General features: G+C 35.0%; 1 protein-coding gene across 6 annotated transcripts in view; it reads left to right on the top strand.

The window, feature by feature from the left end:
* Positions 1–7695, top strand: part of LOC113066873 (UPF0606 protein KIAA1549L-like) — a 42088-nt gene extending 34393 nt beyond the window's left edge. For 3 of the 6 annotated variants that reach the window (XM_026238959.1, XM_026238961.1, XM_026238965.1), the window contains 9 exons: positions 531–655; positions 890–1116; positions 2037–2166; positions 2782–3150; positions 3308–3405; positions 4512–4651; positions 4915–5072; positions 5275–5349; positions 6325–7694. In XM_026238959.1, coding sequence (XP_026094744.1) covers positions 531–655; positions 890–1116; positions 2037–2166; positions 2782–3150; positions 3308–3405; positions 4512–4651; positions 4915–5072; positions 5275–5304 — 1277 coding nt within the window. In that variant the 3' untranslated portion in view covers positions 5305–5349; positions 6325–7694. Of the gene's footprint in view, positions 1–530; positions 656–889; positions 1117–2036; positions 2167–2781; positions 3151–3307; positions 3406–4511; positions 4652–4914; positions 5073–5274; positions 5350–6279 lie in introns of all 6 variants that reach the window. The other 3 variants (XM_026238960.1, XM_026238964.1, XM_026238962.1) reach the window with 3 other exon arrangements.
* Positions 7696–17084: the final 9389 nt, after the last annotated feature.

The following is a 17084-nucleotide window of genomic DNA, read 5'->3' on the forward strand; positions in this document are numbered from 1 at the left end:
ATATTATGTTAATACTAAATTTTGTTAGATTTTTGCTCAAATTTAAAAGTTTTGCCACTGATGTAAGAAAATGTAATAAAAAAGTAAATGATTTATATTTATAATAAGTTAAATAAATTTACAATAAATATTTTTACTGAACATAAAAAAACTGGTTTTATTTTGGAAAAAACTGTTTAAACACTAGAATATAATGTTAAGAAACATCATTTCTGTAACTGGATCTGTAACAAGTTTATATAAGTATTTAGTTCTCATAAATGTATTATGAGGGTATTGAAAGTCTTAAAACAATGATACAGTAATATTATTCTCATACAGATTTTTTTTATACACAGCTTTGCCATCTAAAATATCCCACACACCATTAAACCCCCAAAACCATAAATAAGTGATTGCTCAGTATATTGTGCATCAGTGTCTAGTGTCAGACTCTGTTTTTGAGTATTTACAGCTTCTCTTTGCTGATGCTCTTTTTACCATCCTACTGTAATTTTATGACTGCACAAGTCTCCTGTGTCTGTTTGCAGACCATTATGACTCTCTAACTGGCTCTCTACGCCTCATCACCATCAAGCCTATGGCCGCCCCACTCAACTATTCCTATCCCGACTCCTCCAATCACAGCCAAGACTCTGTCATCATGAACGGAGAGGTGAGCTTGCTGTCTCTGTGGAGAGGGGCCAGGGCCACCTCATTAGGAGGCTTTTATCAGTGATTTATTTTGACCTGTTTTGAGTGCTTGTCAGCTTACTGGGCACCACACAGAATCTGTTCCACAAAATATTCCTCTAGATCAGCAAAAACAAGATTCTGTTTAGACACACCCACTGTCAGCAGAGGAGCACTAAATTGGTGTAAATAAATAACCTCCGATTTCCACCTGCAGGTCAACATTGGGCTGAAGCAGAAGTCGGACATCGAGCATTACCGGAATAAGCTGAGGTTAAAAGCTAAAAGGAAAGGGTACAGTGACGGGCCGGTCACTGGTAGCAGTGGTCACATGTACAGCCATCGAGACCGGATGAGGCGTGAGAATGCTTCCCTGGACCTGGAAGATCTGAGGGGGCCGAAGGAGGACAGGAAACCCTCCACTTACGTAAAGTACCGCAGGAGGTAGTCAGAGATTAAATCCCTCCTATTGATCATCCCAAAATATGTTGAGAAAATAACCCCAATTGGATTTTCCTAGATACAGAATAAAAAAAGGCAAAAGAAAGGTGGGATTGATTCATATGTGATAAAATCATGAGGCACATTTACTGAACAGATAAGACACTTTTGCTATAATATAACATAATATTGTTTATAGTGTTATTTACACAGGGTTCATTAAAACATAAGTTAATATAAGCAATTATTTAATAATAATTTAAAATGCCGCTAAATAAATTTTGCATACTTTGTTTTTATTTTATGAAAAATAATATATATATTTTGAGTAATATTTTTTTTTTGTTTTTGAAAGAATTTTCTTATGCTTACCAAGGCTGCATTTATTTGATTATAAATATAGTAAAAAAAAAAGCAATATTGTGAAATTTCAATTCATGAAGAATTTACAATAACGCTTTTCTATTTGAATATATTTTAAAATGTAATTTATTTCCTGTGATGCAGTTGAATTTTCAGCATCATAACATTACTCCTTCAAATCATTATTTTATGCAGATTTGGTGCTCAAGAAGAAATATTTATATTACTGTATTGTTATTAATGTTAAAAACAGCTGTGTTGCTAAATATTTTTGTGATCTTTTTTTTCAGTTAAAAAAGTAAAAAAAAAAAAAAATATATATATATATCCTTTTATTAAATCGTGTGCTAAAATAACAAACAACACTATTCATTCTTAGTAAACTCTCCCTATGGCATGAATAAAGAGCTCTTTAATGAGCTGAATTGCTCTTCTCTGGTGTTTGGAAATCTCAGGGTGTATAGGAATAAAAATAAATCACAGTGTAAAATTAAACATAACTTCAAGAACCAAGTTGGTTCATGAGATAATACTGAACTTTTCAACCATTCTTTCAACAGTGACTCCCACAGGGAACCTTCATACTGGAGCAGGCAGTCTCTGAACACCCCGAGCCCTGTAGAGACAGAGATGGACATGCTGGTCATGAGGGAGAGATCTAGGAGGGGCATCCCTAACAGCGGCTACGATGTAAGCGCTGCCAGCCTCTTGCATCATGGGATCCCAAATCCCTGCTATAAAGTCTTCTGCTGTAGTCTTTCCACGCAGCGCATGTCATTCACACTTCAGGAAGCCGGCAGAGATTCTTGAGAAGTCTGCCTTGAGGCTTAAATGAAGGCGATTACCTTTAGCTCTAACTTTAAGTACAGTTTATGAGAGTAGAGAGCTTTGGTGAGCAAACCCTGCACTTTGACCACGTCATCATGAAACAGAGCCGAATCTCATTACACGTAAATATAATAATGGCATTTTAAATCATTTCGATTGGAAATTCAATATCGGAATAGCTGTGATTGTGCTGAGCATTAGTACTCCTGTTCGGTAAAAGTCATTATACTCGTATTCAGATCATGCATAGGTTATATTATATATTGATAGTGTTTCTATGAATAAAATGTATTATATATATATATATATATATATATATTGAATATTTATGAATTTTGAATATTCTTTCATCGGGGACCAAGTGTGACTGTAATTAATCATTTAAAAAAATAATTTCAGTGAGTCAACTAAATAATTGATGAATCAATAGAAAACAGTTATAAAACTTAAGAAGTCTCATCACTGAACCAACCTTAGGGTGAGCCCGAGCCATTTGAAGAGACTGATGTGGACCGTCTCCTGAGTTCCTTGGGTTTCGGCGGTGGTCACCAGGTCAAAGGTCACTCGGACTCATCCACCTTGAGCTCGCAGCCCTCCATCGATGAAGTGAGGCAGCAGATGCACCTCCTCTTGGACAACGCTTTTGGTTTGGCCTCTGCCGAGCCAAACCCGGGCAACCACCACCACCATAACCACCTCCCTCACAGTCCGTACAACCCCAGCCACAGTAGCCCTTACCTGGATGGAGTTACCAGCGCACCTGGGACGATGAACCACCCCAACGGAGCTCTACAGCGTGGCTCCTCCTTTGGGCTGGATTTCCACCAGTGTAGCCTCCCCAAACCAGTGAGTGTCATTCTTCAACACCACTGATGTTTACAGTTAATTTGATTGTTTCTATTGATTTTGGGAAAAACAGCTTGAGCATATAGGGTGATATGTTGATATATGATATCATATTTGTTTTCAGAAGTTAATTTGGTGGTTGTGCTTGGCTTTGCAGGGATTCAGGTTTACCCAGCTGCCTGATATGGGTTTGGGTTCCCCGCCACCCCTCATCCCTCCGAGAGGCGGAGCCCCACTTGGAAATTCGCTAAGATGGTAAGAGAAACCTTAAAATACACATTCACACTCTTATTTGGATCTTGCATTATATTATATTATATTATATTATATTATATATTGATAGCATTAAGTGCATGCTAAAAAATCAACCACAAAATCAATTAAAATAACTAAACTTAATGTAATATATAATATATCATGTATGTATAGAATTTGTACACATTGTCGCTACATATATATATATTTATGTATTTATTTATTTTAATAATATAGATATATGGAGTCTTTTAAATTAAATTTATACTTCTCTGAAATGGTGAGAGAAACCTTAAAATTCACATTCATTTAATTTTGTTGTGGTTTAGTGTGTTTTTTTTTTTATCATACCTTTAGCCAAAAGATACAAATGATATGTATCCTTTTATGGCAGACCAAATGTCAGTGATCATATAAAAAAATAAATAAATAAAATAACTCAAATTTAGAAATTAACTTAACAATCAAGAAATTAACATTTTTAGCATGTAGATAAATTAAGATTTTATGATCCTAAATTTAAACGATTTAGAAATGCATTTATTAGTCATTTTGTAATGAGAAATTAACATTCATTGTTTTAATTTCGTTACAGTTTGCTTGTTTATTTGCATTTTTTTATTGATTACTTTTTAATATAAATATTAAAAAATCTAATAAGAAATACTTTATCCACATGAATAATTACAATGTATTAATTTATCTTTTAAAAAAATATATCTATTGATTTATATATATTTTTTTAAATTCTTTTTTCTTTACTGCTTCATCAGTTTTTCTGCTGATTATTGACTGTCACTTTGCCCTTTGTAGGTTTGATATGGTAGAAATACATTTCCAACTGATGTCTTTGGACATCTGAGGCTCTTTTTTCCCTGACATAACACTGCATTACAGCATCACATGCCAGCATTTTTGAGATGAGCCTCATGTATATTTATATAAGCGTTTTTATGTGGCTGGCATATATTTAAGGTGCTTTGAATGGTTGTCAGTGCTGCTGACTGCATTGAGGTGTGTTATGCGGCTCGGAGGCGATGCTGGCCAGCGTTGCCCCCTGGTGGTTTGATCTCATTATAACAAGACATCTTCATCTCATGTTATAGCTCCACACCAGACATGAGTCTGAAGCCTCGTGTGTCTGAGACCTCAGAGATGAGTCAGCACAATGGCACCCCCTACCTGCCAATCAACCGAGCTCCTTTCCCTGCGGTTACCGTCGACGAGTCTATGACCAGCTACTCAGGTCAGTGTGTCTGCTTGCTTGCTATACAGATCCGTTTCAAAGTAGAACACTAGGTTTAGCTCCTGAATTTTTTTTTTTATTACCATATACAATATTATAAAAAAAAAAAAAAAAAAAGTTTTATCTTGGTATTGCCACAATTTGTACAATGGAAACACTGTGGCTTTTTGCACATGTGTTTTAATTTTTTAAATAAGTTTGGGTGATTTTTGGTTTCCAAACATGTCAAAAAACATTTTAATCTGCCTTCCATTGTTTGGCAGGAAACCCAATGACAGCAGTATATGCCATATCCGCCAACCGCCCCGGCTACTCAGACTACTTCGTCCTGTCTCCATCCTCCTCCTACCGGAGTCCGTCCTGGATGTCCTACCCTCCAGAGCCAGAGGACCTTCCACATCAGTGGAATGACACGGTAAAGGCAAGCTCTGTTTCTATATACAGCTCGGCCAGCGAGACTAACCCTTCCTGGTGACTCCTAACACATCTGGTATCGTGACCTCATTTCCTTTATATTTTGTTATCTTCAAAGAATCACCAGCCAACCTAATTTATCTGGATTGTCTTTCTTGTGTCTTTTTAAATGTAAATGTCATTTTCTTTCTTTTTCAAATTTCTTACAGACCCAGTGTCACCTGGAGACCATCTGCTGAACTGGAGTCCGTTCTGATGTTGAGCAGACCCTGACATTTACCAGGGTACTTTGGAGTTTTAGATTATTAACCATTTATACAGCAACATGAACTGATTATGAATAGAAAATATTTTTTAATTATTGGTAAATAATAAATAAAGTGTATACTCTACACTAATGTTCAATTGTTTGATTTAACTGAAATGTATGAATTTATTTTTCAGAGAAAATCTCTTATGCTCATCAAGACAGCATTTATTGAATCAAACATTTATGTACAAACAGTAATATTAATTGTAATATTATTACGATTTAAAATTATAATTTTCAGAAGGCATTACTCCAGTCTTCAGTGTCTGGATCCTTCAGAAATCATTCACATTTGCATTCAGTTATTTTCCATTATTATTGGTGCTCAGTTAACAATGGTTCTTCATCATCTTCTTCTTATTATTTTTTTTTCAGTCTTACCAGACTTTTAAATGGTAGTGTATCACGGTTTCAACAGATTTATTAAGTAAAAAAAAAAAAAAAACTTTTCAACATTGTTAATTATAATAAATGTTTATTGATCAGCAAATCAACATTAGAGTGATTTCTGAAGGATAATCTGAAACTTAAGACTGGAGAAATGAAGCTGAAAATTTAGCTTAATTGATTTTTTTTTTTTAACTGTTAATTTAATTATATTTGAAATAACTAAATTAATAATAAATTTAATTAGAATTGCAAAATAATTCCATAATTTAATTAAAAATAATGAAATTTTTTAATGTTATAAAAAAGTTTTTACATTATATATTTTTTAAACCTTTTTAAAAAAAAAAAAAGTATATCAAATATTTCTGCAATGTGAAAAAAAAGAATAATAATTCGGTTGTTGTTGTTTTTTCTCACCCTCATGTTGTTTCAAACCTGTATTTTGGAATAGGTTTGGAATGACACGAGGATGCACTGTTCCTTTAAGAAGCTGCTATATGGTTGTATCTTCCAGGGTTTGAACAACCTAAAAGAATCCTCGTCTACTTTGAAATTTCAGATTCAGCGGCCCCAGCTGACCACGACGCTCAGCCGAGCGGACAACCAGACCCACAAGCCACAAACTCACCTGCCAGCCTAAGCACCCTTATTAACCAACATCTACAGTGAGGGTAAATCATCACAACAACAGGTTGCCTCACTGGCCAAAACTGTGTTTTCTTAAAGCTTTTTCAAATTTTAGAAGTGTTGTATCTAATGCAGGTGGTATTATGTGCGTTTTAAACACCCCAGTTACTAATAACGAAAAATTAACAAAAAAACGATGTTTCCGTCTCGGGCTTTCCTTGCTTCATCAATGCCTATCGGTGTCTTTTGTTCTCATTCATGCATTTTTTTATAGAAACTTAAGTAAAAAAGCGAAGATGACGATGAATGATGTAAAATAAATCGAACATTTGGAAGGATGTGAGATCCTGTACTGTATTTACTGTAGTCACAATGCAAAAAAAATTTCTTTCTTTTAAAAAATGCCATAGTTTATGCTGTATTAAAGTGTTTCACGATGCACAACCGTTCATGAAAGGCATGGAAGGTGCTATGAGAGTATTGGTTCGATGTGGGAAGATAGCCATAAAGGTTTACTGGACAAAGAGATTGATAAATGATAAATGGATGGAAGGATTCATATTTTTACTAGCAGTTTTGTAACTAGTGAAAGAGTATAACTATACATATTCTATTGCCTTATAAAAGGTACAAAAACATATATACAGTATATGCACTACACACCAAAATTGACTGGAAAATGGATTTAAAATATATTGATAATATGAAATCTAATTAAAACTGTAGCATACTATCTTAATAAGACATTCGCTATAACTAAGCGAGTACAGTGTTACAGAAGTAAGACCTGGCATGTGTTCTGAAGAGAATGAGTTTAATGCATGATGTCTGGACATATGAATCATAAGGGCTTTGTATGTCAAGAAAGTCCCATATTTTCTTTGGGCAGTTATAGGATGGAAATCTATTGTAAACAGGTTAATCACAGCAGAAATATCCAATTAAATAGACACTACCTGTCAATGTACTTTACAAACCTTTCTTAATTTTTTTTTTAAATTTTTTTTAGTTTGCAGAATGAATCAAGCTACATAATCGGATTTGGAAAATTACATAGTGTATCATGTAAATGATTACAAATACCACTACTGTTTAATTTGTGTTTAAAATGAACCCTGTCCTTTCCGTTTAACTTCAGTGGTGCAGGGGATGTGCAAATATCTATCATGTATTTGTTCCATTTTTAAAGCATTTTCTTTTGATATTTTTGTATCAACTGAATCACCCTTTTTTCGGCCAACAATGGAGGACATTCTGCTAAAAACTGTAAAATATTGTGCTTCAGATGTATATATATATATATATATATATATATATATATATATATATATATATATATATAAACCTTGTTGTTAACCTATGTGTAATATTCATTATGTGTACATCATCATAACAAATAAGATGTTGAATTCTTTCCCTACTTATACAACACTAAACAACTCTGTATTTGCCAAATGTACTGCATATTTTCCTTTGTCACTGTAAAAAAAAAATAATAATTAGCTTTAAACTTTATCCTTGTTATTTTCTTTTCTTCTTGATTGTTTTATTTAGCATTATGTAAAATAATCATTATAATGGTTTAACGCCTTGAAGGACTCATTTTTGTGGGTTACACACTGAATCAAATCTAATAAAATCTAAGAAGCATTTGATCATTTAAAAAATGATAAAATGGCTCAATATTGTGTTTAATGTCTTTTTTCCCCTTATTGTCCATATTAATGTTATTTTAGCTTTTGTAAACAATACATATAACCTTGCAAACCTAGCTTTGCTGAGCTTGTCATATCTTGTCCACTAGATGGCAGCACTCCCCTTTATTTTAGTTCTCCAAGGCAACCAAAACATCCTTTGCTACAATATAATTTCTGGCAATTGATGGACCGGCTTTTATTCACTTTGTAAAATCCATTATGTCCCCTACCTCTAGTTTAAGCACATTTCGAGTCGTAATTTCTGCTTTGGAGACTAAGGTGCCACCCCTTGTTTCTGTCCCCTTCCCTCGAGGGGATCCGTTCACTCACATCTCTGTCTGCCAAGCAGGTGTCTTTATAGGCCTGACTTGTCGAATGGCTGGGAGGGGAGGCTGTCAGACCGACTGAGGTCAGTTTCTTTAACGACACAGGATGCTGCCGGGGGTTACACTGGCCTGTCCACTTCAATCTGGTCTGTGGCCCTTTATCTGTGACAGCAAAGCCATTCAGAGCCACATGAGTCCCATCAATCACTGCAGGGACGAGGCTTCTGTCTCTCAGATGTCTGGCAGCATTTAAAGTGCTAATCCCAGCTCTCCTTATACTGCAGGTAAAGCGTTTTTATAAAATATTTAAATCCAAGAAAATATGTTCACGTCACATTTGATGTAAACCTGTTCATTGCCTATAATGCCAGAACACATTTTAATAAACATTCAATAATGAATTGTATCTCCTTATGCAATTTACTGTAATTGTCATTGCCAGAGCAGCAACTTTACCTTAGGCTTGGCCTACTGCACTGTTGTCTAGGATGTAAATAAGCGTTTGGAGCCCTTTAAAGCTCTGCTGGCTCAGCTTGTGTGGACTGCCTGGGAGGCCTGGTGTAATAAGAGATGTTTAATCGCCTCTTTCAGTAATTAATGTGCAATCACTGAAAGGCAAACAAATGGGAATTGCACAGCACTCAGCAAATGATCAGAGAGGAGGGTATCAGCCACTCGGAGGATTTACATTTCCACCAAGAGAGAGAAAACACAGCTTAAGTGAACTAAATATGGTTAAAGCTAAAGTGATTCTCATTTAAGAAAGCCATAAAGTGTTATAATGCGAATGCAAACGTGCATTTTTAACAAGTTTGGGAAAGTAAAAAATGATAAAAATGTGGGTCCTCGAGGCATCACGTGGCTTTTGGATTACGAAGAGAATGTAGGTAGGCGAAGCAGTGATATTATTAACCGAAGATGTTTACAAGTTAAATAAACCAGGGGGATATTTGTGTATTTATCTCAAGCGGCTTCATTTTGCACTGTCCTTGTATTTCCTGCATTGCAGAAACCCTTTACACTGTTTAAAGCATAGCATCAATGCACATGCTGTGTTGTGCTCCCTGTGGTTTATTACAGCTCTTTTGAATATTTAAAAAACACGGCACTATTTTGGATGCTCTATTCACTTTAGACCCTACTTTCAGTAGAATTTTCTAAAGCCAAAAAATGTTTTTCTAAAATTTTAACTCATCTGAGCAGCTATGGGATATGCAAATGCAGATATTCTAGAACTAAAATAATTTTGGATTTTGCATAGAGTGTGACTTGAACTGAGTTAGGTAACCTTAAAATAACATCCATCCTATTGAAAAAAAGAGCTGTACATGATTTTTGTGCCATTAGCTTGATCAAATCCATATATTTGATCATAGGTATATACATACTTACACATCCTACATATATACACCATCATTCGAAGGCTGCATTTATTTTATTACAGAACACTAATACAACCAACTGAACTTGTTTGTTTAAAAACTCTTTTAGTGTTGATATAAGAACTGTAAAACCAATTATTCACTAAAGAATAGGCCCTAATAAAAAATCGTTCTCATGTATTTTATTGGTCAGAAATACAATTAGAGCGACGCATGAGCCAGTGTCGATATGCCCCGCTCTGTCTGGCCTAAAGACAAACAGACTGCAATTCCGTTTGTAGCCACCAGAGACGCTGAAAAAGTTCTCGTTTCAGGAAAGCGCACGCCGCATCAACTCAAAAATAAATAAATATTCCCCAGAGTAAAAAAGTATGACAACAACCATAAATATTATGTGCTATGTAAAGTGTTACAAGTGAAGAAAAGACTGCTCTTGAAAGTTTCCGTCATAGGTGTTGTTTGGGAGAGTCATTTTCAAGTGTTAGGCTCGAGTAGAAAAAGCAAGTCAATGAACGTCCTGATGCGCTGAGAGAGAAAATAAATTAGGTTTTAACAAAATGTTTGTGAGTCAGTCTTAATGAAACAATGCTTTGGATTTGAATGCCAAGGACAGTGAGTAAGTGTACTTCCTTGAGTCAGGGTGCGAGAATGTCTCATAAGTGGGAAGCAAACAGAACAAGGGGCAGTCGTGGCTTAGTGGTTAGAGAGTTTGACTCCTAACCCTAAGGTTGTGGGTTCGAGTCTTGGGCCTCAATACCATGAATGAGGTGCCCTTGAGCAAGGCACGGCACCCCCAACTGCTCAACGGGTGCCGCAGCATAAATGGATGCCCACTGCTCTGGGTGTGTGTGCACTTTGGATGGGTTAAATGCAGAGCACGAATGGCTGTATGTATTGGTGTTCTGTAATTTCTGTCTGATCTCCATTCAGCATCTCCACTGTAATCATCCCATTTTTACACGAGCGATAGGAGCGCTAAGCTCATATAGTTGCCTCGTTTGGCCAGAAGCAATTCCATTTGGCTTCTCTCTGAGGACTCATTATCAAAGTCTCATCTACTGATAAGACAAGGCTATAATTATAGCTCAGTATACCTGGCAGAGCTACGACTGTGATTAAATCGTTGAAGGGCAAAAAGAGCTTAAAAGAGGGAATGAGGAACAGAAAAATTCGGATTGACAGCCGTTTCATGAATTTGGAATTACTTTTATGTCCTGAGGGGATGTTTACTTTGCATCTGATTAGATGTGTATTTATGCTTGCCCTTAGTAGATGGTTATCAAATCTGACTAGTTAATGCCTTTCTCTGGGATCACCTAAATCACCTAATCTTAGAAATGCAGTTTTATCAAAACATTATTTGCGCCTCCGCTTTCTATATAATTAACATATTTTTGCTCACGTGCAGACTTCTGTGCCTCACAGTCGCTGCGTGTTACCTAAATAAATTGTAGAGAAAAGTGGGTGGAAAACTTTCAATAATTTTTCTGTCATAGCCTTATTTTCTGTTTTTAGTCATTTTATTCATTTATTTATTTTCTGGCAAAGCAAAATATTCTTTTTTTTTTTTTTTTTTTTTTTTTTTTTTTTTTTCCCATCCACATTTTTTTTTTTTTTTTTTTTTTTTTTTTTAATGCTTTATTTAGTGACAATTCACATACAAATGAACAATAAAAGCAAAAATATAAATACTGTATATTCAACCTGACAATAATTGTGAAAAAAAAGAAAAGGTAAATACTAAATAAATCAACAAACAAAAATAAGAACTATATACAGAGGGGTATTAAAAACAAATCCATATCTCCAACTACAAAATAAGTATACAAAAGTCCTTAAAAAGGATAATGTTTCAAGGCTTTACAACAATCTATAGTCTTTTTTGCTTTGGAGTTCCTTACACATTCCATCACTTTAAGATACTGACGTAACTCAAATTTAAATTGTAAAAAATTAGGTGTACTCTTTGACCATCGACATTTATGAATGTGATATTTCGCTAATATAATAAACAAATTAATAACAAAATAGAATGTATTCTCTAAAGGCTTATCATAATAAAATAAAACATTCTTTTCTTCTAAAGTAATGTCAATTCCTGAAATCTCTTCAAAGAAGATCCTAAAATCATACCAGAATAATTTAGTACAAATACAATCAAAAAAAAGATGACATATACTTTCATCATTCAAATTACAAAAGACACATTTCAAATCAATATCCTTCTTAAATCTTTTAATAACCTCATTTACTGGATAAATACAATGAATAATTTTAAATGAAACCTCGCGAATCTTATTGATGACACAGTATCTCCTGGAGATTATAAAAGCCTCCTCCCAATTAATGTCCTTAAAGCGAGAATTCCAAAAACTTTTAGCTGGGGGTATTCTAAATGGCCGACAAATCTGTCTAAGAAAATTATTATTGCATTTTTTATCAAGAATACTTATACCATCTAACTTTACATTTAAGTCATTAGTTATGTTCAAATCAAAAGCATCAGCAGCTCGCATCAACTGAAGAAGACCAGAAGGTATAGCATCAAAGACCACTGCATAATCCTTTGCAGAAATTGGAAGTTTAAACTTATCTAAAAATTCTCCATATGAAAGTAAAACACCATCAGGACGAAACAACTGTGTCACCAATATAATATTATTTCTGAACCAATAATCGAAAAAAAGTGTCTTATTCTTATATTTAATATCTTTATTGTTCCAAATCAAACACCTGTGGGGAGAGAAATTGTGTTTGTACACCAACAACCAAGATAATAGAGCTTGTCTATGAAAGTTAGACAGCTTAAGGGGAATTTTATTAATATCAAAGTTACAATTGAGGAGAAAATTAATACCGCCAATTTTGTCAAAAACTAAATTTGGGATGTAATACCATAATTGATTATTAGATTTAATACAATTTTGAATCCATTTAATTTTAAAGACAACATTAGATACTCCAAAGTCAATAGCATTTAAACCACCTTGATTAAATAAATTACCTAGAATGTCTCTATTTAAATAATGTAGTTTATTCTTCCAAATAAAGTTATACATTTTCTTATTTACCTGACTAATACATGACTTTGGAGTATCTAAAACCATTGCTGTATAAGATAATCTTGACAGTCCTTCAGCTTTTGATAGTAATATTCTACCATTCAAAGATAAATCTCTAATTAACCAAGAATTAAATTTATTTTGTATTTTATCAATCAATGGAAGATAATTTAAATCAATTCTTTCCTTCTGATTTTTACAAATTTTGATTCCCAAATAAGAAACCTGGGTTTTAACTGGTATACCACACAATTCCACCACACCATCAGATATATCTTTCAGTGGAAACAGTTCGCATTTATTAATATTTACAGTTAAACCTGAGACTGATGAAAACATATCTAAACACCTAAGTGCTGCATCTATTTCTCTGTTACTTCTTAAAAAAATAGTTGTATCATCTGCAAGCTGTGAACATTTTATTTCTTTGTCAAGTAAACGGATACCCTGAAATGGATTCTTTTTAATGTGAAGACACAACACCTGCATAACTAATAAGAATAAGAATGGAGCTGCAGGGTCTCCTTGTTTTACACCTCTAGAAGTGTTAAATCTGGGAGTTGTTCCAAAAGGTAATTTAATAGAAGTATTGCAATTGCTATAAATTGTACGAATAGCTCTAATAAAATTACTGCCAAAGCCAAAGAAACCGAGAGTCTCCAGGCAAAGCAAAATATTCTGTTCCTATGCTCATGCAAGGCAATGACGCTATTCATTTGCATACCCGTTACTGATTGGCCGTGTCTGTGCCTTATGCAAATGAGCGCTGGTGAAGTGGGTTCGGAACACTAGTGCAGCATCAGCAGCCTGACAGCTATAGAGGATTATTTGAAGTGAGTGGGGGAAACTGTTAAAAAGTGTAGCCTTAACCTTTGACAGTGTGATGTATTATGCCTTTACTTAAGGCATAAAAAGCCTTAATTAAAGATTTCCTATTTTAAGTCTTATAATATCTAAATAAAAATAAAAAATACCATAGGCTAATATGTTTGCAGATATTTAAGAAACATGCAACGTTAACATACTTGTTTATCTGAAAAACAGTGCTACAGTCAGTTTTTCTCCTTTGAGTGTATGAAATGAGCAAAAGGGCTAAATGGGATGGGACACATAAATACACTCAAAAGAAGAAACATACTGAGGTAAAAAATAATAATAATAATTTATAACATGATGTAGTTAAGCAACATACCACGGAAATGGAGCTAATTGCTGAATATTCTCAAGATTGCAAATGTTCAATTGATTTTAATTAAATAAACAAGTAGTTAAGTAGTCACGTAATTAAGATACTTACATTTTAGACACAATATTGACTGTTTTGTTCCCTTTTCACCAACTAAATTGGTTCCAACTTCCAAACAAAGATCACGGCAGAAGTATTGCACAATCTCCAAGCACGCAGCAGTGTTTTGTTACTGAATGATTCAGTGTTTTGAACGAATCAGTTTATTGAATGACTCAATGACTCACTCGCCCCGTATGTCACTCATTGACTGTCACATACTATATTTAAAAATATTAAGCATGATGCTAGGATTCTTGCACATCTCTGGGTTGTTTGATGCATCTGAAATGACATCTCATTCCCAATAGGGGGCGCTGTGTGTCATTTCATCTTAGAGAGATGGCTTGTCAAGATGTAGTAGTTTAAAAAAAGTCTTGCAGATCTACTTTCCCCCCCCCCCCCCCATGATACATTGTACCAAATATCCTTTTCTTCCCAACTGAATGATACAGCGTGACAGACATTTTTGCCTTATCTGGCTGATTGTCAAGTGTGAATCGATTTCCAGCAAAGGCTATTTTCTGTGACTGTAATTGTGTCACATTTTCCATTGTCTGTGCGTCTTCTCTTCTTTGAGGAGTTAAATAAAAGCGCTGTGTCTCTTTTGCCACTGTCTTTCTTTTAATACTATTGTGAAAGGGAGGGCTTTTACAATGAGCATGATAGCTATTGTGTCTTTCAGGGCTGGTAAATGTCGTTTCTCAGCCTCTCTCACCCGACCTCTTATTCCGTCTTCTATTCTCTCTGTCTTTCTCTCTTATTCTCCCTCTCTCTCACCTTTAGGAAACAATAGATTCACTGCATGTCCCTGGGGCTGATTGTCCCCTGCCCACACACAGTTTCTCTCCATCTGTCACTACATTTTCCTACCTCTTCATCTATCTCTCGGTCCATCTATCGACTGTGACTGCTAGTGGGATAATGTGTGTGGGTGTGTGTGTGTGTGTGTGTTTCAGGCTCAGCACCTCATGACCAGCTGCAACCTGCTCCACTGTCAGGCTTTTCTGAGTCTGAATGTTTTGTGCTATTTTTGTCCTTTCCTCTTATCTTGCACATATTTCGAACACTACAGGTTTTTCACCAGGCAGCTGAAAACTTTTCCCTGGCTGTGTGGCTAACTTTTAGACATTTATTTTCTTGGATATTAACAGGGCTTTATATGTTGGTTCTATGGAGACAATACTATTTTTTAATAAGGTTTATATAGAGTGTCGCTGTGTTTGAAACCGTACCTCCCCACTAGGCAATAATGCAGTACGGGAACATAAGAATTTCTAAAACCTCAGTATTCATAAAAGAATAGGTGAGAAACAAAGTTTTAGCTGTCAAATTTTGTCATTTTGTAAGAAATTCAAACAATTATTTGTGGAACTTTAATGTGTCGTGACGAATCACTGTAGTGCCCGGAGATCAAGCAGCACATGAACTGATCGTCTCTTCCTGTTTACTAGTTATAGCAGAAAATAAACATGATTGAACATTAGAAAGTATGGTTTCAACTGCAGAAAAACACCAGTCACACCATTTCTCTCCTGTCTGGTTTGTTTGTCAGACCAAAAATGGCAGATTCAGCATTATGATTGGTCAGATCTCCTGTCAATCAAATTTATTAGCAGCAACTTAATAACTTTATTTGTTTTGGTTATGAATTACATGGTTTTTTTTTATCAATTTGTCAAATTATTTATAAAAATAGACAAAAATACTTTCCGTTTTGTCAGCTGCTGGTCTAATGTGATAGAATCTGACTCTTTTTGGTAAACCACATAAAAAATTAACTCAACTAGTTGAATCAAAATAATCTACCAGATTATAATTAATTAATTAATTCCAGTTCTCTTGGTTTAAATGGTTTGTCAGCATATTTTTGTCATTAAGTTTAAACCGATAATTAATTTAGAAATGTCTTAACTCCCATTCTTGTATCAATTCCATTCTCATCAGCTGACATACTCCTGACATACTGCATCAGTTCCACCCTCTCAAAGACATTATGGTCATGGTCCCTTTACTTATATTAGTATTAAATGGCTTTTCATCCAGCCACATCAGTCATGGGGCGCTGGTGATTCCAGGCATGTTTCTCATTAGTTCTCAGTCTGGAAGCATGTGACGGGGCAATCAAGCCTCCACCATGGCTGTCCACTGGGATCTGGACACATTTGGATCTCTGCGACCTCCATGCCCCACCGCTCTTGTGTGGTGCAACCACTGTACCCCATCCCCCAATTCTCATGGCCAGGCAGGGAGCTGAGTGATCGGTTTTCTTGACACAGTACTAATAACACTTACTGCACAAAAACTGCTTACACTAGATGTAACCACAGGAAAAGGGGTTACAGGAGCTGGGAACAACCTCAAGTGGGCAATGGAGAATTGTAAAAAAAAAAAATGGGTAAATTACTTGAAATAAAATGAATTGAAATGAATGGCCTTTGTTATACAAAAAGAGATATACCTGTTGAAGTATGCAAGGGACTGCTGTTCTGCCACTTTTTCGACCAGAAATAGGGATTTGCCCGGTAACAGCAGCACACAGTCCCTGACATTGAAATGTGCTGCACTTATATGTATTCAATAAAATCATAGCCTTTTGAAGTTTAACCATCACAATGCTATTCTTGTCTTTCCAACTCCAAATTTAAGACCTCTCGAAATCTTAATTAAAACTTTCTTATACCAATTAAGTGGTTTTGTGGCCTTAAAAGTGATGCAATTAAATTGAAGACTTTTTAAGTACCCGTGGAAACCCTGATTAAGAAGGGAGCGGCTGGAAACTATAGCGACCTCTACTGGTTGGAGTTAATTCAATTTGGGGTAAACATAGGAAAAAGAGAATATTTTAAGTATTCCTATAATATTCTATGTCTTTCTCCAGCATACAGAAGTGTGCAGGAAAATTTTGTCGTTCATTTGTTTAAAAAAATCACATTTTAA

The sequence above is a fragment of the Carassius auratus genome, chromosome 50 (assembly GCF_003368295.1).
Source record: "Carassius auratus strain Wakin chromosome 50, ASM336829v1, whole genome shotgun sequence".
Taxonomy (NCBI): Eukaryota; Metazoa; Chordata; class Actinopteri; order Cypriniformes; family Cyprinidae; genus Carassius; species Carassius auratus.